The sequence below is a fragment of the Parathielavia appendiculata genome (assembly GCF_033297405.1).
Source record: "Parathielavia appendiculata strain CBS 731.68 unplaced genomic scaffold N657scaffold_2, whole genome shotgun sequence".
Lineage (NCBI taxonomy): Eukaryota > Fungi > Ascomycota > Sordariomycetes > Sordariales > Chaetomiaceae > Parathielavia > Parathielavia appendiculata.
Window position 1 is genome coordinate 3,295,694 of NW_026944221.1, and position 25,365 is coordinate 3,321,058.

General features: G+C 55.9%; 9 protein-coding genes and 1 non-coding gene across 10 annotated transcripts; 4 read left to right on the top strand and 6 right to left on the bottom strand.

Moving 5' to 3' along the window:
* Positions 1-754: 754 nt before the first annotated feature.
* On the bottom strand, positions 755-2,479 carry N657DRAFT_631592 (uncharacterized protein; the record flags this gene model as incomplete). Its single annotated transcript, XM_062791072.1, has 4 exons — positions 755-875; positions 1,037-1,242; positions 1,301-1,630; positions 2,477-2,479. 4 exons carry the CDS (start codon positions 2,477-2,479, stop codon positions 755-757), a joined length of 660 nt encoding a protein of 219 aa, XP_062651629.1.
* A 1,362-nt stretch (positions 2,480-3,841) lies between these two features.
* On the top strand, positions 3,842-5,179 carry N657DRAFT_641912 (uncharacterized protein). Its single transcript, XM_062792236.1, has 3 exons — positions 3,842-3,975; positions 4,060-4,517; positions 4,592-5,179. Exons 1-3 carry the CDS (start codon positions 3,904-3,906, stop codon positions 4,878-4,880), a joined length of 819 nt encoding a protein of 272 aa, XP_062651630.1. The 5' UTR covers positions 3,842-3,903; the 3' UTR covers positions 4,881-5,179.
* A 257-nt stretch (positions 5,180-5,436) lies between these two features.
* N657DRAFT_590588 (uncharacterized protein) lies at positions 5,437-8,688 on the bottom strand. Its single transcript, XM_062789890.1, has 3 exons — positions 8,260-8,688; positions 6,175-8,205; positions 5,437-6,113 (listed from the first exon to the last, which is right to left on the bottom strand). The coding sequence occupies exons 1-3, from the start codon at positions 8,558-8,560 to the stop codon at positions 5,656-5,658; spliced, it is 2,790 nt and encodes a 929-aa protein (XP_062651631.1). The 5' UTR covers positions 8,561-8,688; the 3' UTR covers positions 5,437-5,655.
* Positions 8,689-9,333: 645 nt separating this feature from the next.
* N657DRAFT_641913 (N-terminal nucleophile aminohydrolase) lies at positions 9,334-11,913 on the top strand. Its single transcript, XM_062792237.1, has 4 exons — positions 9,334-9,827; positions 9,893-9,988; positions 10,051-10,795; positions 10,851-11,913. The coding sequence occupies exons 1-4, from the start codon at positions 9,813-9,815 to the stop codon at positions 11,522-11,524; spliced, it is 1,530 nt and encodes a 509-aa protein (XP_062651632.1). The 5' UTR covers positions 9,334-9,812; the 3' UTR covers positions 11,525-11,913.
* N657DRAFT_232497 (uncharacterized protein) lies at positions 11,784-13,794 on the bottom strand. The gene is made up of 2 exons (XM_062786328.1): positions 13,301-13,794; positions 11,784-13,212 (listed from the first exon to the last, which is right to left on the bottom strand). Exons 1-2 carry the CDS (start codon positions 13,682-13,684, stop codon positions 11,959-11,961), a joined length of 1,638 nt encoding a protein of 545 aa, XP_062651633.1. The 5' UTR covers positions 13,685-13,794; the 3' UTR covers positions 11,784-11,958.
* Positions 13,795-14,155: 361 nt separating this feature from the next.
* Positions 14,156-16,255, top strand: N657DRAFT_641914 (uncharacterized protein). The gene has a single exon (XM_062792238.1). It carries the CDS (start codon positions 14,511-14,513, stop codon positions 15,846-15,848), a length of 1,338 nt encoding a protein of 445 aa, XP_062651634.1. The 5' UTR covers positions 14,156-14,510; the 3' UTR covers positions 15,849-16,255.
* On the bottom strand, positions 15,979-16,871 carry N657DRAFT_232622 (uncharacterized protein). Its single transcript, XM_062786329.1, has one exon. The coding sequence runs from the start codon at positions 16,674-16,676 to the stop codon at positions 16,110-16,112; it is 567 nt and encodes a 188-aa protein (XP_062651635.1). The 5' UTR covers positions 16,677-16,871; the 3' UTR covers positions 15,979-16,109.
* Positions 16,872-19,472: 2,601 nt separating this feature from the next.
* Positions 19,473-21,851, top strand: N657DRAFT_232416 (uncharacterized protein). Its single transcript, XM_062786327.1, has 2 exons — positions 19,473-19,495; positions 19,569-21,851. Exon 2 carries the CDS (start codon positions 19,707-19,709, stop codon positions 21,549-21,551), a length of 1,845 nt encoding a protein of 614 aa, XP_062651636.1. The 5' UTR covers positions 19,473-19,495; positions 19,569-19,706; the 3' UTR covers positions 21,552-21,851.
* A 1,203-nt stretch (positions 21,852-23,054) lies between these two features.
* On the bottom strand, positions 23,055-24,859 carry N657DRAFT_590600 (Ebp2-domain-containing protein). The gene is made up of 2 exons (XM_062789891.1): positions 23,887-24,859; positions 23,055-23,821 (listed from the first exon to the last, which is right to left on the bottom strand). The coding sequence occupies exons 1-2, from the start codon at positions 24,800-24,802 to the stop codon at positions 23,472-23,474; spliced, it is 1,266 nt and encodes a 421-aa protein (XP_062651637.1). The 5' UTR covers positions 24,803-24,859; the 3' UTR covers positions 23,055-23,471.
* A 254-nt stretch (positions 24,860-25,113) lies between these two features.
* Positions 25,114-25,213, bottom strand: N657DRAFT_t32. Its single transcript has one exon. It is a non-coding gene; the product is annotated as a tRNA-Thr (tRNA).
* Between the last annotated feature and the right edge of the window lie 152 nt (positions 25,214-25,365).

The following is a 25,365-nucleotide window of genomic DNA, read 5'->3' on the forward strand; positions in this document are numbered from 1 at the left end:
AACAAAGAGTGGGACCCAGAGTGAGATCTGGCCCACCCCAGCGTAGGTACAGTATATATAACATCTTTGTAGCACATGTAACGTATGTATTAGAGAGTGACCCATATCATTGAGTGACCTAGCTTTAACAGTTTTAGCAGGGCTGCATCTCAATGTACGATGAGAAATTGATATCACTCCTAACAACTTCTTATCAAGTTTTGGCCTGCAGCCCTGCTAAAACTGCTAAGCTGGGTCACTCGATGATATCGGTCACTCGCTGATAATACACATCAAATAACATTTCTGCTTTCATTTTTGACGTTTTGAGGGACCATCGCATCTCCCACTGTCAGCTGCACCACCGGCACACGAGATGGAATCCGACCGATCTTCACCGAATCAACACAGCCGAAGCATCATGTTACGGAACTGGCGTGTTGGCACCACCAGACAAGCCAAACCACGCTGTATTTCCAAGGGCAGGTTGCCTAGCCTACCAAGTAAGTGTTCAAGTTGATAACCAAGAATTGTGTACCCACACTGGCAGTAGGCAACCACTCTGAAGGCTTGACTCAAGACGAGACTTATCTTCCACTCTCTCCCTTCACAGTATATACCACCTTGAACCATACAACGCCCCCCACGCTTGACTCCAGTCCATGCAAGACGGTACAGTGCTTTCCCAAACACCCTAACATGTCCCACCAGCTCCAGCGGTATCACAGCACCAGGTATCCAACCGTGGCACCTTGACTCGCATACTTAACACTCTTCAGTCCTCCTCCTGCTTAACAATCACCCCGCCATCCGCCCGCCCCACTCCTCCCCGCCGCCGCAGCTCCTGGGGAGCCCCGGCCATTCCTTTGACCTCGACCGTTCTCGGTCCCAGCATACTGTTCGAGTACAAACGTCAATAATGGCCAAGAAGTGAACCCTTCTCCCCTGATCCGTCCGCTTCCCATAACTTCCGACAACAGAGATCTTCAAGAAACAGCACAGACAAGAGGGCATTAATGAACACTGTATGCAAACCGACGAAAATAAGTTAACCTACCAGTTCTGCATAGCAAGCCACTCGTGCCAACCCCGCTTCGCCCTGACAATCTCCTCCTCCGACACGTTCCGCAGCGGCCGGAGGAACGGCATCGTCTCGTCGTCGCCCGGCACGTCGTAGGCGCCCTTGACCTCGAGCCAGCTGCCGCGCTTGGCTGCAGACAGGTAGTTGCGCCGCTCGTACGCGTGCAGCGGCCGCACGCCCCGCTCCCAGTCATCGCCAAATAGCCGTGCAGCACCGGGGGAAGTCGAACCCAATCGCCACCAGCCGGCGTATGTACGGCTGCGGCGCGGTGTGGTGGTGGTAGGAGGCTTGGTGCTGCTGTTGGTAAGGGTGCGGGTGGGGTGGTGGCGGACCGAAGGGGTTTGCGGTCGCGGCGGCTGGTGAGAGGCAATGTGGCCCCCCTGGGACGGTTGGCACGAGTCGGAGGGGTTGGGCCGTGTGATGGGCTCGTTGGAAGGGGAGTTGGATGTTGATGTACGCGGCTAGGGCTTGGATGGCACCGTTGTACTGGGCGTGGTCGAGGAAATAGCGAACGCAGGATTGGAAGTAGGGGTTCCACTCAAATATGTCGAACGAATCGTCGAGGAAGAGCTGGACAGAGTAAGGGACAGGGTTAATTTTTGGCTGTGCTTTTGTCGGGTGAGAGGGGAGTACCTGTTGTTCCTGAAATGGATGGTCAACCAGGTCCGTCCGCTGCCATGATTGCGAGATTGAAATAGGGATTGCTGGCCGCAGGCAGAGGCTCGTTGTTCCTACTACGGTTCTGGAGACGTTGCACCGAGGAGAACAGACAACTTGAATCGCAGGTCCAACACCTCAGCTTAAACGCGCTCGATGGCACAGTTAAGAGCGGGCAGTCTTCAACCGTGCGTCTTCGTCGTGGTGGATGAATCAGAACCTGCTTGTTCCCAACAATGGAAGGCACCTATTGAAAGTGTTCATGTGACGGTGGGCAAGATCAAGCCGTTCGGTATGGCTTCCTACCTAGGTGCAAGTACACTTAATCACTGCCTGTGAAAGGATGACGCTCGGTTGAAGGCTAAATTTGAAAAGAAGTGGACTTCGACAAAGGTTGAAGGACAACGAGCTCTTTCTGGGACCGTCCTTTGTTGACGACTTGACGAAGGTTCGGTTCGTAGACATGCGCTGGGCGAAAGGCTCGGAATATATGTCAGTCAAGACAAGCTGTGCAGTCCAGTCAGTTAGACGGCAAGGTGAGGATGACGGCTGCATTGTGCAGCTGAACTCCATCTGACAGGCACGGGTCCCATTGCTCCGTGGACGGCGATCAGCAAGGCTGGCGTGTGGTTCTTATGATGCACACACAATTCCAGATCAGGAGGAAGGGAGTGAGCACAGTCAGGACCATGACCCAGGGTCCTTTTCCGAGACCTGATGTCAACAGCAAACAGAGGGTTGTGGCCGTCGTTCACTTACCATTTCCAAGCACCAAGGGCCCTCATTGGGAGGCCAGTAACCAACCCATATGTTGAGGCTTTGCCCCCACCAGGCGGGAAAAAGGGTATGTGGGAGCAGGTAGGGCGGAATATCATGGTGACACCGCGCTGGCTCCCTCACCAACGGATCTTGGACTAACTTTCATCATGGGATGGACCGGATGGTTCCCACAGCGCCGTGAGAGGGAGTGGACTTGGCGTTCTGGTGGATCCCTAATGTCTCAATATGGCACACAGGCACGGACAGGCAGGGGGTTTGATCTGGGCTCTAACCAGGTACGGTGTAACTGCGAATCACGATCCAGCGTGGCACTTTTGCAGATCTTCCTCAGGCAGAGCTGAACCAGCTGGGACGGATCTGTTCAGCTTGACAGGGCTGTTTGACCTGCTAACCTGGAAAGCTTGCAAAGTTACAGTTCACCACCGCTTGTAGGAGGTACCAAACGCGACTTTGTCCCGAAAAACTTTCCATGCCAAACCGGATTGCAACCTGGAGCTCTTTCCTTCGACTCGGTCGACACAACGGGTGTACCGAGTAGTTTGGAGGCAAGACAAGACCATCGAACTCGTCCAGATGGGCATCGGTGTGCCATGTTGCTTCCATGGGGGTCTGCTGACCGTACCGTGGGGATGATCTCTGTTCTGGCTGGGCTGGAATCGCCCGAGATCTAAATCACAGATGTTGAGGTTACAGCCGCTTAGGCCCAGATGCAACAAGATGTCCATCCTGCCCAGGCGTGTGTGGAAGAGCTGGACCTTTGATAGCACGTTATATAGATGCTCATTGATCTGTAGATATAGGTAGGTAAGGCGCATATTAACAGCTTTCGCTGCAACGGTACTAAGGTAGATCACGGAGCCTAAAGCCGGTTTGTTCGGCCACTTTCTCTCAATAGTGAGGTGGTGTTGGTCAAAGACCGGATTGCTAATGTTAGGTCAAGTATTTGTCTCAATTGTCAGGTATCACAACTCAACAGTGCGGGTGGAGGCTAAATTGTCCATGACGCTCACTTTTTTCAGCCCATTGTTTTAAGATTCTTTCACTGACCATCGGGTTCTTAGCAGTATCTCATGCGGATGATGTCCGTTAATAAAGTGCCTGAAGTACCTTAGTACCTTAGCGGAGGACTGGGCGATAAGCCTATGCCAAAACACATCTCGACCCGATATATGGATTACGGTACACAGTAAGGTAGTTATCCGAACCTGAGATCTCGGCCATCTCGTTATAAGCATATTTGGGGTACATTATGAACGAGCTAGCGCCAGTTGCCAGATTGCACACACGACGAATTTACGACATCGATTTTCCAAGCTCCAGTTCGGACTTGGACCTCCTCCGATCTCCTAACCCCTCTCTCTCTCTTCTTTCACCATCTCCTCTCCCTTCTTCTTCAATCCTGCACAATGGTGAACTTCAAGTGGTCTTCTCTTGCCCTGCTCGCCCTGCGCGTTGCTACCGTTTTCGCGGCCGAAGATGTAAGTTGAACGCATCGTCGCGCGACTAGCCCCTATTCCGCTTCTCGGCGCATCCATACTTCAATTGTTCACACCCTTACCCAGGTCGATGCCGAGCCCGTCACGGCGGTGCCCGTTGAGCAGCCCGAGGTCAAGGCTGAGTTCGAGACCATCTTCCCGGATGCCGACATCTTTGGCGTTAAGATCGTCAACGGCCGTGTCACCAAGGCGCTGATCGAGGTCACCAATCGTGAGGAGACGCCTATTGAGGTCGCCTTTGTCGCCGGTCATCTCCGGAGCATGAAGCCTCTCCCTGACGGTGCGCCGGAGTCGGCTGCCGTCCTGCGCAACCTGACGGCGGTCCGGTACGACGTCTCGATTCCCGCCGGCGAGAAGCACCAGCTTCCCTTCCAATTCGTCCTCGACATGATGCCCCAGGACGTTATTCTTGAACTCGTGGCTATCGTCAGCAACTCCGCCACCAAGCAGACCTCCTTCCTTCTGGCCCACAAAGGTCCCGCGAGCATTGTCGATCCTCCGACCAGCATCTTCGACCCTCAGATGTAAGCATCACCCGCTCCGTATCCCTTGCGCAAGCCCCCGCACAGCAACTAATCCCCGCTTCCACCCAACACAGCATCTTCCTCTACCTCTTCCTGACCGGCGTCTTCGGCGCAACGCTCTACTTCGTCTACAAGACCTGGATTGAGGCGCTCTTCCCGCAGGCGCGACCGGCCAAGAGTTCCGGAGGTGGCAAGAAGAGGCGCGCCGTCGTCGAGACAGAGCCGCTCTCAGGCTCCGAGTCGGCCGGCGCCACGAGCGGCGGCGACGGCAAGAGCTACGACGAGAGCTGGATTCCAAACCACCACATCAACCGCCCCGTGGCGAGGCGCGTCAAGAGCGGTGCTAGCGGCAAGGCGAAATAAATTATTCAAAAACGTCTATCCGAATCCCAGCGGCATTAGCGATGGGTGCGCGCTTTGGATGGAGTGAAAGTTGGTTGAGTGGAAAGAGAGGTGGGAGTGCATGGAGTGTGTGTGTGACGATACTCAGACGAGAAGGATAACTGGCTAACAGTCGAATGTGGTGGCGATCTTTCCCCAGTTGTGTTAGATCATCTGCAAAACTTGGTGTCATTTGTCTGATTGAATGGGTTGGGCAGAGGATCAAAAGGCCGGAACTGGAGGGGTACCATGCAACAATAAGAAATTGGCGTCTTTTTGCGCATGGTGTTCACCGGGTACTTTGGATCATTGTTCCTCCAGGGCTGTTGGCAGAACGAAGTGGGAAATCTGGCTTGGTTGTCTCCGTGATGGGACATCCTTGCATTGTATGTACTGTATAGGGCCATATAAACAGAACTGACTCAAATCTCACGATCGCAACGGCTACAATACGGCAGTGGATCTCATGTTTCTGTGTTTAAGGCTCGAGAGGGGTATGCGAGCTACTTAGTGTACACGACATTTATTTACCATGCCCATCCACTCTAACAGCTGGCCCAGCACGATACACATCATGGATGACAGGGAGAAAAGAAGAAGGGGAAAAAACAGTGTTGTCAAAACAACAACCGCTACCACCCGATACCGATTTCACCCACCTGAACGCCATACGTGTCACAACCCTTGAAAGCAAACAACTATGCAAACCCTCCCTCCCGCCAATCCCCCACTCCTCAAGCCTTCTAAGAAGCCAACCTTAGAAAAACCTCCTCCCGCTCCTCTTCCCGACCTCCCCCGACTCCCTCACACCTACTCGAAGGCCCATCCCGGCAGCGGCAGCACCCGAACCCCCACCAAACCGATGCAGGTCCTCAATCTTGGCCAGTACCAGCTCCAGCAGCTCCTTGCGATGAATCAGATCGAGATGCCTCCTGATCTTGGGATCTTCCCTCGCGAACCGCTCCAGCCCGCCGGCGGCCATGTGCTCGCGTAGCTTGGACTCGACCTCGCGGGGGAAGCGCACGTAAAAGTCGTTGAGCATCTCGACATTCAGGAACAGCACGGCCGTCTGGGCGAGCTTGGTGGCGACGGCGTCGAGGAAGACCTCCGGGCAGTAGTACTTGTTCTCGAGGATCTTGCATTTTCGGGATTTGGCGGCCTGGATGCGCATGTTGATGATATCGGCGCGGTCGCGAAGGAAGACGGCTTCTCGGCCTGTTTGGGGACACGGAGGTTAGCGTTTTGCAGGAGAAAAAGGAATGGGGGGAAACAATACCTCGTGCGAGGAGCGCGGAGCTGAAGCCGCCTGCTCCGCTAGGGTGGTCGCCCTCAACAATAACTTCGCCTTTGCGCGCCTTGTCGACAAACGACATGACTTCTTTGAGCTTCTTTCTCCCGCCAACCGAATTCTCGAGGCTCTTCATGGCGGCTTGGCACTGGTCGAGCTCGGTTTGCAGGAGGCCAACGACATGTTCGCGCGCCTGAGCCCACTCATTGGGCTGAACATCGGGGTCGAACTTGTATGGCTTGATAGAAATCTCGATGCCGTCGCTTGTCGCGTACGAGCGGTCTGCCAAGACGGTAGAGGCGGCCTCGCTGATGACCTTGCGGGCTGAGGGGTGCTTCGAGAAGGATGACTTGTCGAGAAGCTTGTCGATGTTGGACTGAACTGCGCTCGCGGCCACAGCAGCTGCGAGACGGCCCACGCCGAGCCTGGTGAGGCCGGAGGCGGCTGTGTCGAGTTGCCGGTGCCAGTACGGAGAGTTCGGGTCGGCCTTTGGTAGATCGGCGATGGTGTCTGGCTCGTGGGGCGCAACAGAAAGATCTTCGACTGGCCGGTTCCAGTACCTGGCCGCAAGCTGGTCGAGCACCTTTTGATCAAGAGCAGACTTGAGCAACCCTTGCAGCTGGGCTCGGCCAAAGGAAGTGGTGAATTCGTGGAATTGATGCTTGAAGTCATCCAGGCTCGCCGCCAAGTAAGCCTCTGCGCTCATGGGTTGCTCGTTGTATTGGACTTTGAACTGATACGTTGTCTCCTCGAGCTCTCGCTGGATCGACTCGGTTGTCTCGTGCAACTTGGAGGACATCTGCTGCTCCAAAACCTGCATGAGTTTCTTCCGAAGCGTCATGGTGCCAGTACTGACCCCAGACTCGGGTCCGAACTGGGATGGATACGAGTTGAAGAAAGCCTTCTCATTCCTGCTGATACCGACCAAGAGATTGCTGGTCTCTCTCCTGAAGAGACCTGTTTGCGGAGGGAGCTTGGAGATGACCCCAATGTAGCCCAGCCGGAGGGGATACTGCCTGTCAGTTAGAATGGCAACCCCTTTCTCGGGTTCTACCAGGTCCATCTTGGTAATAACACCAATCGTCCGTTCTCCTCTGGGGTCCACTCTACGGCTTGCTTGTAGCGCAGTCGAGTTTGCCAAGTCTGTGTCGGCGGCGGAAATCGCTAGAATGATATTGGGCCCCCTGATATACTTGTCGCAGAGCTCCGAGATTTTGCGCTTCAGCTCTCGCGGTTGGTTTTCTCCAGCCACTTGGATGTATCCAGGGAGGTCGATGAGCGACAGATCTGGTATCCTCGGCGAGTGGATAATGAGCCTGATGGGATCATCTGTGACACACAAAGACTCGGGGACGGATTGGTTGAGCTCCGTCAGAGTTTTTTGTATCAGGGTAAAATCAGTGACTTTGCTAAGACCGAGATCCGGGAATTCACCGTAGTCGGTCCGCGCTTCGGGGTTGTTCACAAGAGTGAGCTCTATGGGCCGCCGGGTGATCATGTTGCTGCCCTTGGGCAGAAATTCATGACCGACGATAGCCTCCAGCACAGAGCTCTTGCCTGACGACTGCGACCCAATCACCACGATGGACGGTAGCGTGACCGTGTTCGACTGGCCGACCTTCTGAAGAAGGTTTCGGATCTCGATCATCCTCTTCGTGATGTACATCATGTGGTCGTCCTTCAAGACTTCTTCAGGTGTCCGTTCATCGTTCTCGTCTGGCTGATCATAGCCGTATGCAGCGGCCGAGGCTCCTGCCACGGCGGCGGCACCGGCCCTGCTCTGCTTGGGCGGTTCCGGCCCGCCTTGTCCGCCCGAGCTACTCTTGCCGTAGCCAGCTTCCCCTTCTCCGCGCATGATCTTGTCGAGCCACTCTGGCATCTCAAACTGATCCTTAGTGTTGTCCCACCCCTTTTTCGTTTGTTCAGCAATATCCTTGGCGCTTCCCCATAAGCTCGAAGCGGTGGACGTGACAGTGTTCTTCATGTTGCCATACATCTCCTGGGCGGAATTGCTGACCTCTACGTCGAATCAGCAAATGACAGTATTAGCACAGCGGTCAGAGGGGTCCTTACGGATGGCTTGATACTGGATCCATCCCACGGTTCCAATCACTAAGCCGCCGAAGAGGGCGGGAATCCTGATGAACTTGATGGCCAGCTTCGGGAGCAACCGGGCAAACGAGGCATTGCGCACAATGACTGCATTGTGGTAGGCGTTAGATGGAAACTGCAGGGATCGTCTAAAGCTGCGGGCAGCTAGCTCGGCGCGCTGGATGCCGCCGGTAGGGAGCTGGTGGAAGTGTCGGACTGCGCGGACAGTGACGTGACGGGCGAGGGGGCTCATGGCCCCTACTGCACGGAGCTGCGCGCTCATCGAGGTGGACCGAGTAGCAGAGGTCTGTACGTCATACGGCAGGATCGCAGCTGGCGGTTGTCGAAGCAGCAGCAGTATGGGAATGTGCGCCGGGCATGCGGTTATGAGTTGATGCTTACTCGTATGCTTTGTGGATTGAACAGTGACTTCCTTCGTTCCCCAATTGGAATCTGGAACATCGAGCCCCACATTACGATGTAACGCTAGCTTCGAGGTGTCCTACGGTGTAATTGCAAGTGTCGGGGCTTGATGCCACTGCCTCGCAAGGCAAGAGACCAACAACAATGAAATAATAGAAGCAGGAGATAATTTGTGTCCAGGCGCTGTAACCTTTCGTGACTTGGTTTGACTCTCAATGTGTATATGGCGGTGGAAAGACATCAAATGGTAGGTAACTTGACAAGTAGAGGACCTGGCGGTATCACTCGATTGACAAGCGCAAGCCCCTACCTACGGTACCTTACCTTTCCTCAGAAGAAGTTGGGGGTTCCAGTTCGCATACCGTCGGAGCTACCTCCTGTACACGTGTACAACACGTATCAATGCTGTCGTTTCATCGAGAAATCCGCATGTCCAAGTTCGGTTACTTGAAGACCGGCAGTGTTACGGATACGGTTACAGGCTGTCTGAAACATTCGAATGACGGGGGCTCTGGGAAATCTCCACAAATCCCGTGGATGCAGTTGACCCCTGACGCAGATGCTTCGCTTGGCAGCGAGTTACCTCAACAGACATCATGACAGCTGCGCTCTTTGTGCTTGAAAAGACAATCTTGAGTTTTAGCCTTGAAGGATAACGAGGTAATATATTTCTTGACTTACGGGCATCTTGATAACCGCACTACTTTGAGATGTTTGTGTTTTCCTCATTCATCATGACCTCTCTACCTGACTGAGTGCAAGTACAGCACTATCATTGCCAAACAGCGCCTTCCGCCATTTGACTGGCCGATTTCGTCAGCCTTGCCGCAAGGAGCTTTCTCGAGCCATGTCCATGTCCGCTGCCCACTCCCCTTCCCATAACTGGACGAACAACGGCCAAACCGCTTCGCTGCAGTCGTGTCCTACTCGTCCCTGTCACACGATCGCACGTTTTGGGAGCAGAACCTTGACCTATTTGGGCATTGTTCAGAGGCTACCGTTGATTCTCCTCTCACGCAAATCTGGGTTCGATTCATCCGACCAACATCCATCCGACTTGCATTTGATCCTCAGACCTCAGCCGCCCCGTCTTGGGCGCCATCGTCACCGCCATGTGCCGGTTTCTGGTAAGACGTTGCGCCTGCGCCTGCGTTCAGGGAGCCCAAGTTTTGACAATACTCAACCGTTTTAGGTTTACAAAGGCAGCGACGAGATCCTCCTTTCCAAGCTCGTCCTCGACCCCGCGCATTCCATCCTCAAGCAGTCGTTTGACTCACGTCTCCGACTCGTGAGCTAGCCACAGCGAGTCGCCCTGCAAACCATAGCTAACCGGATTATTTGCGTTCTTAGGACACCCGCCGCGGACAGAACAATGCAGATGGGTTTGGCATTGGCTTCTACACTGACTCGAAACTCGGCGCCGCTCCGTGCCTCTTTACCTCGACGACGCCCGCCTGGAACTGTGTGAACTTACAACGCCTCGCCTCCAAGACAGCGTCACGACTGGTCTTTGCTCATGTCCGCGCAACTACCGAAGGCACTCTCAGCGAAGACAACTGCCACCCTTTCTGCCACGGCAGCTTGATGTGGATGCACAATGGCGGCCTGGGCGGTTGGAAGCAGATCAAGAGGAGGCTTGGTGAGCGGTTGGCGGATAAGTGGTATTTGGGCGTGGTAGGCGGCACTGATAGCGAGTGGGCGTTCGCCTTGTTCCTCGACACGCTGGAGCGTATGGGCCACGACCCCAGCTCACAGCCTGAGAAGGGTTTTGGGCCGACAGTCCTCAGGAAGGCGATGCTCAGGACGATTGCCCGCATCAACGAGCTGATCGATAACATACCCGAAAGCGTTGTCCACGCCGAGAATGTCGACACGAGGAGTCTCTTGAACTTCGCTGTCTCAGACGGTCACAGCATCATCTGCACCCGATACATTAGCAGCTCGTCGGATGAGGCTGCCAGTTTGTACTATTCGTCCGGCACGCTGTGGGAGACGAGGGCGCCGATGCCCGGTAGTCGGGACTATCAGATGGAGCGAAGCGACAAGGGAGCAGATGTGGTTCTGGTGGCCAGTGAGCCTCTCACGTTCGAAAGAGGTACGGACGAGAGCTCGCATTTGATCAAACTATGAGGAATACTGACCATGTCTAGAAAACTGGGTCAACGTCCCGACCAACTCCATCCTCACGATCCACAACCAGACAGTCATGGTGCATCCGATCATGGACCAGTACTACGACCGCAACCCGCACCATCGCCGCTCAGCTGCCTTTGTCCGCACAAAGGGCCTGTCCGCCAACGAGAAGGGCACCTCCAGATCCGGTACCCCTTTCGACCTCCCGACAGGGATCCCATTAATCCCTTCCCTCCCACAAATTTCGGACCACCCGGAACCTCACAAACCACGCTTCCACGGGCCAACCATCCCAATTCTACCCAGCAGCCTCTCGCGCTCGCGCACCCCAGACCCCTCATCCTCGGGCTCTACCCTGCCACGCTCCCGAACTCCCCTCTCCCACGCCGAGACGCTCGTTCCAGACCCGCCAGCCACCCTGCAGGCGCCACCGATGGACGTCAGGGCGCTCACCGAGCCCCCTGTCTTGCGCGTCGTCTCACAGCCGCCGCCAGCGCAGGGCAACATTAAGAAGAAGCGGGCTTCGCTGAGCGCGGTGGAGGCAACGGCGGGTGCCCACGGCGGGGGTGGTGTCGGCATGCTGGCGCAGTACGCTGTTGATATGAGCCCCATCACGCCGGAGCCGGTGCGGACCGAGTTTGGGAACTCGAACAAGATTGCGCGGATGTTTCCAGAGTTGGCTTTGCAGTAAGGCTTGCTTCGGAGTTGGATTGGAGTTTGCCCTGAGGTGGGATCAGCCGAGTTCATGGCGTTTGGCGTCTGGGTAAAACATGGGAAACCTGGAATAGCAGGCGTGTCGATACCTACCCTGCCGTTTGTTTGCGTGAGTGTAGTACGGGCAACAGGGATTCGCTTCTTCTAAGGATAGTATGGAACGTAGATATGAGGCAGGTTTCGATACGATTACATATGGCATTGAGCTGGACAACGTCAAGTCACCCGCACTATTCGTTGTCAAGTCGCATCAGCGCCTCGGCTACTCAGGCTTAACATGGAAACCCAATCCAGACATGGAATGTGTCACCAAAACGAAGATGAATATTCAAACTTTTCCAATATATACTATCCCAAATCCACCAGAAACGCGCTACTCACCGCTAGATGACGGCATAAAATAGCCCTACTCTACCCGTCGCTACAAGTCTGCACCGTAACCTCCCACCTCAAGCTCCCGCCCCGCCCGTACCCTTCCCCGAGCCGGTTCTGCACCACGCGGGCCAGCCGCGCGCGCAGCTGGCTCAGCGTCCCGTCGTCATTGCCACCGCACCCCTTCGCCAGCCGCACCTTGAGGTTTGCGATGGCTAGCCCGTAGTGCACCTGCCAGAACTGTGCCTCCTCGACCTTGGCGACGTGCGGTTCGGACTCGATCTCCCGCAGGACAGATGATACCGTGCTGCTCCTGCTGGCGGTGTCGACGGATGTGGTGGCTGTCTTCTTGTTGGTGTTGTTGTTTGTGGTTGAGGAGGACGACGGCGGCGGTGGTGGTAAGCCGCTGTCGTTGTAGCTCATGAGCAGCATCAGCCCCTGCGCGACGGCCAGGCGGGTGCCGAGCACGAACATGCTGGCGGCGATGGCGAAGCAGATCAGGCGGTCGAGCCAGACAAAGTGGGGGATGCTGACGAGCGGGAGGAGCAGCATCAGGAAGGAGAAGCAGAGCGTCAGGAAGTGGAACGGGTTGGCGAGCAGTCCCGCGCCGGGCAGCAAGCTGGCCAGATAGGAGAAGGGCACTCGCATCATGCGCCGAATGCGCCCGTGGTTGCGCAACCCGTAGGCGCTTACCACCGTGCTGACCGCTGCGGCGAGACTGGCGAGGTCGACGGTGCCGGGGGAGATGTAGCGCGGCGCGCCGTGGCTGTGACCTGTGTGGCTGGACGTTTCGTCGGGGATGCTTGTGGGATGATGCGCAGCGTGGTCGCCGACGGTTTCGAGAACGTGCTTGAGGTTATGCGAGATGAGGTCGAAGCCGCCGAAGACGAGGAAGACGGACATGGCGAAGCCCGCGAGCACCTCGGCGCGCTGCAGGCCGAATGGGTGCCGGATGCTGGAGCGCCGCCAGACCTCGAAGTTACCCAGCACGTCGACGGTCACGCACACGGCGGCCGAGCCTACGTCGAAGAAGACGAGGTGTGAGAGGGCCGTCATGGCGAGCGAGCCTTCTGCGCTGAAGAAGACGTACATGGCAACGGCTGCGTGGCAGCAGCACCACCAGAGGCGGGCGCGTTGGTCGCGCTGCATGCTGGCCCATGCTTCTTTGAGGGTCGGTATGGGGAGAGAGGCCGGCAGGACGGGTGGCGGCCGTGGCGGCGGTTCTTGGAAGATCTGGTGCTGTGCGCTTATGGAGCTGTGTTTGTAGCGGTGACCTCGCCTTTGGCCAATGTTCTGGTTGGGAAGGTCATTAGCCGGCTGTACTCAAGTCCACAATCTCGATGGTGACAGGTATTCGATGTCCTCAAAGGAACTGACGTACAGACTTGACCGGGCCCGCGGAGATGAACTGAGTCTGGAAGTTGAAGGGGTTCTTTGGCGGAGATGTGCCAAGGCCCCCATTCGCGGGCCCATCTTCGGTCGCCATGGTGAAGCTAGAATCGGGGGTCGGTGGGCGCAGCGATACGGGGTGCTGAGGATGTAGAAAATTACCGGGAGTGCTTCCCAGAGCGGTGACGAGGTGATCGTGGTCTGGAAAGCCGACGGCGGGAAGTTCAAGGCCGACGCGCCCGTCTCGATCTCGATCGTGGTCGTCGCAGTGAAATTCAAACGAGGGCGAGCCGTGATTGGTATCGGTATCGGTAACAACGAAGACGGGAGTTTTCGGCGCGGCTGAAGGTTCAATCGAAGGCAGGCAGGGAGCCATGTGCTTTGCTTTGTTTTTCTGGCACTCTGGACACTCATCAATGGTTGTGATGTCCACCCCTGCCCGGGCCGCGGTGTCAGCGATCGTCAAGCGGAGTCGAACGTGGGCCTTGAAGACTGAAGAGCAGGGACCCGTTCCTTTCCCTACGAACTACCGATACTGCGTATTCTGAGCCCTACTGTGGGGTGCAGTGGCAGACACAGGCAACGTCGAGGTCCGGATGCCTATTCTCAATCCAATTGTGCTCACAGTCGCTGCATGTATCGTGAAACAGCAGAATGTTCGGCCTGATGTCCATGTCTCCCGTTACTGCAAAAAGTCTGGCTGTCTCCGGAAAAAGTGCCTTACACGTTTTGTACAATACATACCTTGGACAGAGCAGTCAAAGGGACCGAATCTGTGGAACGGGGATACGGACCAGGGTCCTGGACGGTCGAAGACAAGGGCCCACTTTACGAATCCCACGCTGCAGCAGCCGATAAGCTCACGCCAATCTGCAAGGCACTGAACTAGCATGTGGCGTACGTCACGTCTTCAGGTCTCGCTTCATTGCTTCAGCGATCGATCAACAGCTGGGTGATTGAGACCACGTACGGATACTCAGTTCGGGTATCACAGAGTCGAGGACACGGCACCAGGTGCATTGAACATGGCGGTTTTATGAGTGGCTTCCGGGTTATCCTTGTGGTTGCGGGTTCAGGGGCTTTCGAGCTCCGTGGCCGACGTCTTGATCTGACCGTGACTGCCGCGAGCAGGAGCTGCGTCCACGGCCCGCGCCTTCTGTCAGTACTAGGGCTACGGAGAGTGCGCTGATAGACCTGCCCTCATGGACCAGCCTACGTCACAGGCTGGCATCGATTCAGATGCGACCTCTGCCTCAAGCCGCCCGCCTGCGCCAGCGCGGAAGCGGAGCACGTCTGGGGCTGGTGGGTTGTTGTCCAAGCTTCCCTTCATACGATTCTCCGGAGAACATCGCCCACGATCCCGTCGCAATACCAACGAGTCGGAATTGGCTGGACAGGCGCCGACACTGCCTGTTCCCTCCTTCACTACGATTTCTGCCGACGCACCTCAGCGCCAATTCCCTGCATCCGCCGCCGCCGCGCAGCCGCCGCCGCCTCACATCGTCCAGCACCAGGCATTGCAGCCAACCCAACAGCAAAAGACACGGCGACGGAGGGGTTCGTTGAGGAAGGTTGCGTTGCTTGGACGGGGAGCTCAGCGCGAGCGTCGTGAGGGCCGGGGTTTGACCATCGATACAAAACTCGAGGTAACCGAGCTCCAAGGGGCACTGAAGGGCACCATAGCAGCAGAAACAGAGATCGCATCAAGCCCGGTATCGCTCGACGGGCACAACAAGGCATTCCCAGTTCTGGGAAACGGCAAGGGAGACTTCCCACGTTACGGCCTCGGCATCCCAGACCGAACACCCCGTCCCAGCATAGACAGGTGCACCATTCGGTCCGATACCTCCGACCCCGACGCAACCCCAACAACAGCCCTAACGCCCAGGGCCATGACCTCGGCAACCAGCCCACCCACACCCGCCGTCGACACGAGTCCCAGCAGAAGCTACAGCACCACCGACGACGAAGACGCCCTGCACATGGCCCGCCCCGCCACCGCCTCGCTCCCCATTCCCCGGACCACCACCGCCTCCCTTTCCTCATCCTCAGCAGCCAGCCTCCTCCGCCCCGAGCGGGCATCCCTCTCCTCAGGCTCCGAGTCCTACTTTCTCGCCTCTCGCCAACCAAGTACCGGCACCAGCGTCAGCGGCGGGGCCCTCCCCTCGATCCAGCGACGCCGCAACACCATCCAGCGCGCCAAATCGCCCCTCGCCCTGACCTCGCTGGCGACGCCGCTGCCGCAACCCGATGCGGATTGGGACTATGCCGAGACGGAGTGGTGGGGTTGGATCATACTGCTCGTGACGTGGACCGTTTTCGTCGTCGGCATGGGCTCGTGCCTCGGGGTTTGGAGCTGGGCGTGGGATGTCGGGAAGACGCCGTACGCGCCGCCTGAGCTCGAGGACGACCCGACGCTGCCCATCGTTGGGTACTACCCCGCGCTGATGATCTTGACGGGGGTAATGGCGTGGGTGTGGGTTGTCGTGGCGTGGGTAGGGATGAAGTACTTCAGGCATGCGCAGGTCAGCGGGGATTGAGGCGGTTTGCATGGCGCTATACGCTGATTTTTTAGGCATCTTTCTTGACTATGTCTTGGCGTTTCCATGTTGCTGTTTGCTGCTGTTACGACTAGATATACCCACGGGCTATGTTGCTGCAAGATATATATAATCACACCGGATTACCACTGCGCCCTTCTTGGGCCGGTGTTGCACCGTCGGGGACGCAATCACGGAGAAGGAAAGCTTAGAATTAGGGAGCCATAGCGTGATTTCAGGGTGGAGGATCATGGTCTTTGGCTAAGTTATCCATGGAGACCAGAGGGACAACAAAGGATAACTCGACGCTTGAGTCTGACAACCAAAGTTATAGAACCACGTCGACGATGGTTGCCAGTCCACCGACCACCGCTGTCCTTTCCCTCTTAATGTTTGAGCTCCCCGAATCGATTGCATTGCCGTTGATGACAACAATCCATGTTGACTGTCTGGCAGTCTGATCTCGTCGTGCACTCCTTCGCAGACACTGCCAACTCGAATCACCGCCGGAATGTAAACTGCATTTCCGCCCACTGGTCCCATCAACGTCCCGGCAGGCTCCCTCGGCGTTGAATCGTCTCTCAATACTACAGTCAATTCACCCACAGCCACCGACATGCAAGCCCTGCACTGAAGCCAATGCGCTGTCCAACAACAAAGCTCGCACAAGCGCGCGTGTTTCAAAAGCCGCCAGGAAGCGAAGGAAAAGATAATCGGCCAGTCATCTCGGACAATGTCGACCCAAGGCTGCGGTACACCCCCTTGGTTGTGCATCTCACGATGGCAGCCAGTCTGTGATTGGATCGCGACGCGCTGCATGGCCATCATGCAGTGCCGTAGCCTAACGCATCCCTGAGTTGCGTACAGTATGTACCTCCTCGAGACTGGGTTGCATCTCAAACTTTGCGATTTCTGTAAACCGCCCCTGACTCATTTCAAAACCAGCTGCCGTGCGATTCCGAGTCGCTTTTGGCTTTGCTTCGTGCTGGTTCAATTGCGCCGGTCACAAAACCGCGCCACATTCACAGACAAAGAAGAAACCAAGGCCAGGCGGGATCGCGGATGTAGGCAGCCTCGGAACAAACAAGACTCGCGTGCTTTTGCTGGTGAGTAGACTCGGTTTATGCGACGCACGTTCAGATCGCGACCAGCCACAACAGGATTCATTATCGAGCCGCGACCAGAGTCTGCAAATACAACCCCCTTCGCCAATGATCGCTACTGCAGATTCGATGTTGAACGACAAGCAAGTGTGTCCTCGCGAACCTGAAACAGACCGCCCATTGGCCCGCAGTCAGGCAGTTTAAGCGCTGCACTGCGGGCGTGCAGGGGTGCTGTGCACACAGCCAGCGAGCCAGCGAGTCGAAGCGGTCGGTTCGCTAATTTAGCCGCAGCTGTCGACAGGAAAGCTGGAACAAACAGTCTTTCAGGTTGCAGTTCCTCTTGTCAAGATGACCTTGCCTTGAGATTACGTTGGTGAGGCAAAGGATGGCTTAAGGACTGAGCCGCGGCAACTGCAGCGGGTATGTACCTACCGATTCAAGGTCAAGCCGTACGTCATAGCTCCGCTCTGGGACGAGGAAGGTCTGGTGCCCTGGGCAGTTATCGTCGCTCGAGTTGAAATTGACCGCCGCGACTCGCAAACGAGTTTCGAATAAATGCATGGTAGATGTAAATGTATGTGGTGAGGGAAGTGGCCTTAACGTTCAGCTGGATGATCTGCATCGGAGTGGCCGAGGCATTCATCAGTTATGTAGTTGCTTCGAGAATGCTGGGCTGACACAGAGGGTTGTAGTCCTTCGTATACGGTACGGAATAGGTAGTCAGTAGCGTACACGTGTACTGTGTATAGCATCTCGCCGCCCATTTACTAAGCCGTTTTCGTCTAATTTGTCTGGCGACGTTGGTGACATGTGCAACGGCCTAGAACTGATCCGCTATCAGATACCCAACCCGATCGAGCTGATATCCGGGATTTACTTGCGGCAGCCAGGGGCAGTATGGGTAGGCAAGATTAGGCTTTAGCGGTGATGGCGATTCCGGAACATCCATCTCAAGACCCGTAGCCCGTAACTAGACCCGTAGACATGACCGTCGGTGGGGTGCGTTATGAGTCTTGGCTTGAATTTGATGCCAGGCATGATGGACCCGGGACCAGACACTCCACGTTGAAAAGAACAACCTTGAGAGCTAGAGGATCGGGAAAGACTCTGGAGGAGCCGTGCGAGCCATCAAGTTTCCAGACGTTTATTGAGCTACCTAGTTGCTCAGCCAAGACAGAAATTCGACCAGTCACACACAGCTGGGAGGCGTGACATGGTCCTTGTGGCCAGTGGCCACCACCGACGAGGTGCCCCACCCGCGAAAGATGCTTGCACAAGGGTCACAGCCGAGACCCTCGCCCGTCCTAGATTTGTCATAGGCCAGAACACCTGCCATGCCCTGCCTGTCAACGTTTCAAGCAACATAATAGTTGAATAATGTTCTGTGCGTAAAGCAGCGCAATAACTGGCGGCATGGCGGTCTTTGTGAGCTTGGCTCAGCCCTCACAGTCTCTAAACATCACGGAACATGGAGACACCGGAAGGCTGGGTGCAAGGCAGGCTTGCAAACGAGATGGTAATGGCCGCAAAGAAATATGTAGACATGGTGATTGCCCACTTTACAGATTCCATCAGAAGTTGGAGGACCTCGCCTCGACTGACTAATACCAGATGCCTTCTACATGGCTCTCTTCCCCTGCCCGTCGAGAACCTGCGATGTTGCAATTGGCATTGCATACTGTAAATAAGTTCTTCTGTCCCATGCATTCTGGTCACACCCCCGCATCAAGATTTGCCCTTCTACGTCGGATTTCTGGATAGTTGAGCCGAACCCCAAATTCCCGTCGAGGCCTCGTCTCCGCACCTGATTCCGGGACAATCCCGTAATCAAACTCGGAGATGGGCGAAGCATCAGGAACCCACCACGATGAGCTGTTCAGGTTGTCATATGACTGGCCTCTGAACAGAGGACCGTCAAGTTTATGAAAGAAGCGAAACAATACATTAAGACCAGGGACGTGCCAGGGTTCAAAGCTTTGTCAGTACAGATACCCTGTTTCAGCCTCAGGCAGCGATCTGAGGGACCAGACCCACTCGGAAGGTGGAAGGCGTTGAAGAGGGTCTGGCCGAGACAAGCAAAAAACCAGTGCTCTCTGCCTGCTCTCAGATTCCCATTCACCCAGCCTTTCACACTACAGAGCCACGGCGAGCACCGGTCACCACCTCATTTCCATCCCGTTATCTTCCCGCCACAGCCGGCTTCTGCATCCCCATCTGCCTTCTCAGAAATACCATATCAAACCTGTACCGCATTGCAATTACCGCGCACTCCACGCTTCCTCCAACTCGCACCGCCGCTGAGGCATTTGGCCAGGATCGACTCGATCGCCGCCCATCAACTCGAGGCGACCCCGACCTGAGCCAGACTAACCCAACACCAGGATTTTCGCTCCTGTCGACGCTTTGCCTCAACGATTCTATATATCTTTCTTTCCTCGCCTGTTGCTCGATCGGTCATCGCTGCCAATTTCCTAGTCACCGTTTTCGGCGTCGACATTCTCCAACGAGTTTCAAACCTCACAGGGTTAACAGAGCTGGAATTCGGTATGATAGCCCATCAATCTCTAATTGGCACATAGACCTTTGAGAAATGCGTTTTCGTCTGACCGTTCTTCAGGAATAGACACGGCAACTAATCTCTGCCGCCCCGATCGCGCCGCGACACGCCGATCGGATTACCTCGACGCCTTTCTCTTTGCTCCCCGACCCCTCTCCTGTCTTGTGCCTACCCTATTTCTTGTTGGGGCAAGCCGAGATGAGGGAAGCCAACTTCAGCATACCCAATGTCAACAAGGCGTCGGTGGGCATCACCACGGCCTTGTATGACCGACGCGCCCTCGACTGCACCTCGACTCTTCCATTGATTAATTCCCTAAACCACCTCGCCTATCTCACCACCTCTTCGGCTAGAATCCGCGACATCCTTACCGTCGATGGCGGCATCGAAAGACTGGTCTGCATTTTAAAGGAGGGACGGAGCAAGGATATGATGGACATGTGGAAGTGGAACCTGGCCTTTCAATGCGTGGTCAACATAGGGGTTAGGGGCACGGAGGCTGTCCGGACTCGGGTCGTCGAGGCCGATATGGTTCCCGTCATTGCGACCATCCTCGACAACTACATCAAAGTCATTGAGCGGGTCCGGGAAAAGGCAGAGGAGGCCAAGCAAAAGGATCATTACCGGCACCGGATTGGCGGGAGCAGCCGCGCGCACAAGTCGTCGAGTTTCTCATCTAGGTCGGGGACCTTGGATGTTGACCAACGAACTTTCCGCAGGCAAGCTCCACCCCCTTCGATTGATGTGTCCGCGGCGCTGGCCGGGCCATCCACAGCATTGGTCCATTCCGGTGCTGACCCAACGCCAACTGCTCCGCAATTCCAAGTGACGCCTCCAGCCGAGAGAACTCCCCTGACCGCCCACCGTCACCATCATCATTCCATCCCCTCCCCTGGCCCTCAGACAGCCCAGCCGCTCGCACCCATCGTGCCGTCAATGGAAGCTGCCGATGGCTTCGTCAGACCCATCCGAGACACCGATCGTCTCGGTGGCATACTGCCATTCTCCCGCTCCGCCATTACCTCGCAGCCAGCTTCTCCCACGACGCCTTTACCGCCTCCGCAACTTCGGTCTCCGACTGTACGACCCACATCAATGCTGGCCGGGACATCCCGGCCGCGGAGGCGGCCTTCAATCCGCCATCAACACTCCACTGCTGCCGAGCCAGATGACATGAACACGGATAGTATCACCTCGGAAGACTCACCTGACGCCGAGATGTCAGGGACGGGCGACCTGCAACCCGAGGTCGGGGGTCCGGATATCACGGTGGAAGATAGCGATAGCATCATGGCAGGTGGCGCGATCGACCTAACGACTCCAACTGCCTCCGAGACCCAGGACGCGGGGACCTTCAACATTACTCACCAAGGCCCAGTGGATGGCAGCGTCGACACCAACAACACGCCGACGCCCGTGCCAGCCATGGGCTTGTCTCCAAACAGGCCAACTTTAGTGAGCCCGCCGCAGCCAGCGCTACCTAACGCCAGCGTCCCACGTTATCTGCTCGACCGTCAATTCAACCCGAACCCACAATTGCTCGCCGCGATGCCGAGGGAAGAAGACGTCTTGATGTCGCTGCAGCTTCTTGCGTACGTTTCCAAGTACTGCAACCTGAGGAAATATTTTCAGAGGACCCACCTCGTTCCCAAGCTCAAGATTGGCAAGGAGATTCAGCTTCTCGACGGCGCCGACCCAACTGCCCTCGAGGCCGAGCTGGAGCAGGAGGAGGAGGCGGCTGAGGAGGAGTACTGCCTGCCCAACGACCTGAACATTTTCCCACTTGTGGAGAAGTTCACGGTTAGGTACCATAGCACCGATATGCAATATTGGGCCGGCGTGGTCATGAGGAACCTGTGCCGCAAGGATGACACGCGGGGCGGGATCCGACAGTGCGCCTACTACCAGTGCGGCAAGTGGGAAGAGTTCACGAGGCAGTTTGCGAAGTGCCGCCGCTGCCGACGGACCAAGTACTGCAGCAAGGAGTGCCAGAAGAGCGCCTGGGCTTTCCACCGTCACTGGTGCATTGCTGCGCAGCAATAATGTTCTTTTCCTCTTGGGGGCGGCGCTTGACTGCAGTAAGGGGAATGATGACATGGTCACTTTATTGATACCCCTTTCTGGTTTTCATCTGAACCTCCTGCTGCACCTCCTGGGACACATACAACACAGTCTCCTCCAGTCTTTCCATAATATCGACCTAGGTGCTACTGGCCGAACCAAAACGCCGTTTCCTCTCAGTGGACGCTTCGGCACAGTTGAGCGGCGGCAGCATGGCCAAGTACAGCACAGCATGACGAAGCACAGCACAGCATATCATCTTTCTCCCGTCCCTCTCTGTCTCTCAGATACGGCACCTCTGCGAGCATGGCATGGTTGGCGTTGCACGATACCACGAGGATTCTCCTTTCCTCTGATTAGTCCTTTTTTGGTTGGGTGCCTGTGTCTGTGGTTTACTGCATTTGGCGATGGGGATTTCCCGCGAACCTAGGGCGGGACAGGCAGACAGGCAGAGATGCCCCTTTTTGTTTATAGTGGTGTTTACTTCTGCTTTGGACGATTTTCTTTTTGCTCCTTTCTGCCTCGTTTTTAGCAAGCAAGCCGAGGCGAACACACAGGTCATGGAAGTGGAATGGAATCATATCAGGTACTCCCGTTTTGGTAGCAAGGGATGGAATAACGAGACGAACCATGGATGAAATCTTTATTTACTTTGCGACTTAGTCTTGTGGCATGTTTATCCACATGTGTGCCCTGAAGTGAAAAGGGCGAAGGAAGGCTTTTTGTCGAAGCATCGAACTGAGCTCCTTTCCCCATGCATCTTTCTGTCTCATCTCTCTTTCTGACCATGGCTGATGTAGAAAGAGGGGTGGTATTGTGAGGGCATCTTTGGGGGCTTGCCCGTTGAGTGGACGGATGGATCCAGTCAGGCTTGTGACCGGAGCTATGTTCGCGACGGTGGGTTTGGCCGAGGAAGTGACATAGCATGGTTTGGCAACGTGTGTCAATTTTGGCTGGGTTGTGGCTTATGTTTGCAGCACATGCAATCCAGGGCTGCGTTCTCTGTTTGGGCACACTTCGGTCCCTTTGATGCTGTAGCAGACGATGCCGTTCATGTGGGATGGGGTACTATCGAAGATGCCGTCATTGTTGAGTTTAGATGGGTGTTCACTGCTCACAACTTATAAGGCAGTGTATGTGCCATTTTGTGATTCTTGTTCCTCGACTCTCTTTCGTGCTCGGTTCTGCAGATGATGGGATCAAAGGCAACGAAAGCGAATGGCCAATTAGTTGCCCTGCCGCAGTGATAGGCGCAGGCATGAGGCAGTCCACTTATGCTTTGGCGGGCCAAACGAGTGCTAAGTGGAATGAACCGCTGGTGAGGTGCCGGAGAGGACAGGAAGGTTGTTGCCGACTGAGGACTGAGAACGATGGCGATGCGGTGCTCTCAAAGCGTCAGGACCACTGGGCTGGTGACAGATGACCTTGGGCCGCTCCGATGTATGGAGCTGGGCCGCCGAGCTAGAAACATTACATGGTTCACAGCTGTCTGAGGCAGAATGCTGGGTCCCTGAGGACTTGCGCTACAAGCAAAGGGCTACTTCTGGAGAGGTGAGCTAATGTCGAGTGTCCAGTGTCTCTCAGCATTACGATATCACTGTGCGCTTGACTAAGGTACGGATGGCACTGAATTGTCAGATTGGCTTGTCCCTGCTGGATTCGTAGCATAATATTTGCCGCTGTAAGCTACTGTTCGAGTTCCGCCAAGGAAGTCCTCGGCGGCTTGCTTTGTCGTCGACACGTATGGTGAGTCCCATTTCACAGGCGATTTGTCACACCAATTCTTGTCTTGTCAAGGCCGGGCCAATTCCGGCGCGGCAACCTCCAGACACCGCATTCCGCAGCGTAAGTACCCTTGAATGAATAAGACAACGACTCCTACACACCCACAACCGTGCCGAGCTACCTCTTCCCAGCCATGGCCTTTCTCCGTGACTTTCCTGGCCTAGGCGCCTTGCCCCCTTTCTTCGGCCCCCCACCCGCGGCTCCGCCGCTCTTCATTCTCTTCGCACTGAAGCCGCTCAAGTCGCCAGACGACATGGCGTCGCCCGACTTGGAGAAGCGCTTTTTGCCGCCGAAGCCGTACTTGGCGTCCTTCTTTTGCCGCTTGGCGTTTGGCGCACCGCGGCTGTCCCCTGTTGCCGCGCGCTTCTTGCTGTTGCCGGCCGACCGGAGCTCGTTGTCCACAGCCACGTCGAAGAGGTCGTCTGCTTCGGTTGCGCCGAGGGCCGACGAGCCGCCTTCTTGTCGTTCTGTTTTGGGACCAAGGGTTAGTATGGCGGAGAAAGGGAAAGGAAGAGGTAAGGAGGAAACGTACTCCGCTTGAGCAGGTTGATCTTCTCGAGCGTCTCGCGCTTCTGCTTTTGGCGCTCGAGCTGCTTCTGCACCTGGACCTGCTTGCCGAACTTCTTGAGGTCGCGCTGCTTGCGGGCCTCGGCGGCCGCCTTCTTGGCTGTCGCATCCTCGACCAGCTTCGCCTTGACCTTCTGCATAGTCTCGTCGCTGCGGACTGTCTCGGCAAAGTAATCTGTCGGCCGGGTGAAGGGGACGCCCTCCTTGCGCAGCAGGGCGCGCCCTTGCCGGGCGGCTTCAAGGGCTTGGTTCATGAAGGCCAGCTCACGCTGCAGGTCGTCATCGATGGAGGGTATAGAGTCTTCAGTCTTTTTAGAGGAGACGACTGACTGGTGGAAGGCGAACGGGACGGTCTTGGGGTTTGTGTCGAGGGCGAAGCGTCGGAGGGCGGCGAGGAGACCCTCCTTGTTGTTGATGGTTTGGCGAACGCGAGTGCCGGCGGCGATCTGCTCTTCGTCTTCCTCGTCCTCCGCTGACAGCTCGTCGACGTCAATTTCTTCTTCATCATCATCCTCCTCCTCTTTGTCGTCGTCCTTTTCGGCATCGCCGTCTGAGTCAAGCTCTGATTCCGAGTCGGAGTCGTCTATCCCCTCGAGATCGATGCCGCCGTGCTCATGGTCGCTATCCTCGGAATCGCTCTCTTCCTCGCTCGGCTCGTCATCCCGGGCTTTCCTCTTGTTTCCTTTGCTGCCATTGGTCTCGGGCGCCTCTTCGTCGCTCTCGTCTTCCCACTCCTCCCCGTACGCCTCCACCATCTTCTCAACAACCGGCTCAAATGACTTTCTCCTGTCGCTTTTCTTTTCAACTGACTTGCCGTCTCTAACTGGTGACTTGGTCTTGGGACCTGCCTTGGGAGACTGTGTTACGCCTTTCTTCGCCATATTGCCGCTGATGAATATTTGTTTGTGGTGGGACGATGAATTGATGGACTGCTTGCAGCTTTGAAGACTTCCAAAACTTTTTTTGGCTGTCCGGATGACGATAAGATAAGATACTGTGTGTAGGTGGGTCCAGCGGACACCGAAGTCGTCCTGCTCATTCCCTCACCCAGCTGCTCCTTCCCTCTCGAGGACGGATTCTCTAAAGCATCGCAGAGAGGCAAAATCCTCTTCACCGACATCGTGATTGTGTGTGTGTCTGAGAAAAATTAAATTATAAAAAAGAGATGGTAACACTCAAACTGGGTGTTATATGCCCATTGCCAGAGTCGAACTGACGACCTTGTCATTACCCAGTAGAGACAATTATCCTGTCAGTACTAGTGACACGCTCTACCGCTGAGCCAAACGGGCTTGTTAAACAAATCAAATCAATTACTTTTTTATAAACCTAAGCCGCAATTTCGCGATGTTTCTGTATTCTCCGCCTGCCCGATGGACCCTCGAATGGATTGGGAATCTTTGTGGGCATGTTTGGTGGGACTCGCCGGGTGGTACAGGTGGAC

Coding starts and splice junctions, on each gene's coding strand:
- N657DRAFT_641912 (XM_062792236.1), top strand. CDS start 3,904: ATGGTGAACTTCAAGTGGTCTTCTCTTGCCCTGCTCGCCCTGCGCGTT. Junction 3,976..4,059: donor CCGTTTTCGCGGCCGAAGAT/GTAAGTTGAACG, acceptor ACCCTTACCCAG/GTCGATGCCGAGCCCGTCAC. Junction 4,518..4,591: donor AGCATCTTCGACCCTCAGAT/GTAAGCATCACC, acceptor CACCCAACACAG/CATCTTCCTCTACCTCTTCC.
- N657DRAFT_590588 (XM_062789890.1), bottom strand. CDS start 8,560: ATGAGCGCGCAGCTCCGTGCAGTAGGGGCCATGAGCCCCCTCGCCCGT. Junction 8,206..8,259: donor GATCCAGTATCAAGCCATCC/GTAAGGACCCCT, acceptor GATTCGACGTAG/AGGTCAGCAATTCCGCCCAG. Junction 6,114..6,174: donor CTCCGCGCTCCTCGCACGAG/GTATTGTTTCCC, acceptor GTCCCCAAACAG/GCCGAGAAGCCGTCTTCCTT.
- N657DRAFT_641913 (XM_062792237.1), top strand. Junction 9,989..10,050: donor TTGACTCACGTCTCCGACTC/GTGAGCTAGCCA, acceptor TTGCGTTCTTAG/GACACCCGCCGCGGACAGAA. Junction 10,796..10,850: donor GCCTCTCACGTTCGAAAGAG/GTACGGACGAGA, acceptor GACCATGTCTAG/AAAACTGGGTCAACGTCCCG.
- N657DRAFT_232497 (XM_062786328.1), bottom strand. CDS start 13,684: ATGGCTCCCTGCCTGCCTTCGATTGAACCTTCAGCCGCGCCGAAAACT. Junction 13,213..13,300: donor CCGCGGGCCCGGTCAAGTCT/GTACGTCAGTTC, acceptor CTTCCCAACCAG/AACATTGGCCAAAGGCGAGG.
- N657DRAFT_641914 (XM_062792238.1), top strand. CDS start 14,511: ATGGACCAGCCTACGTCACAGGCTGGCATCGATTCAGATGCGACCTCT.
- N657DRAFT_232622 (XM_062786329.1), bottom strand. CDS start 16,676: ATGATGGCCATGCAGCGCGTCGCGATCCAATCACAGACTGGCTGCCAT.
- N657DRAFT_232416 (XM_062786327.1), top strand. CDS start 19,707: ATGAGGGAAGCCAACTTCAGCATACCCAATGTCAACAAGGCGTCGGTG.
- N657DRAFT_590600 (XM_062789891.1), bottom strand. CDS start 24,802: ATGGCGAAGAAAGGCGTAACACAGTCTCCCAAGGCAGGTCCCAAGACC. Junction 23,822..23,886: donor GATCAACCTGCTCAAGCGGA/GTACGTTTCCTC, acceptor GTCCCAAAACAG/AACGACAAGAAGGCGGCTCG.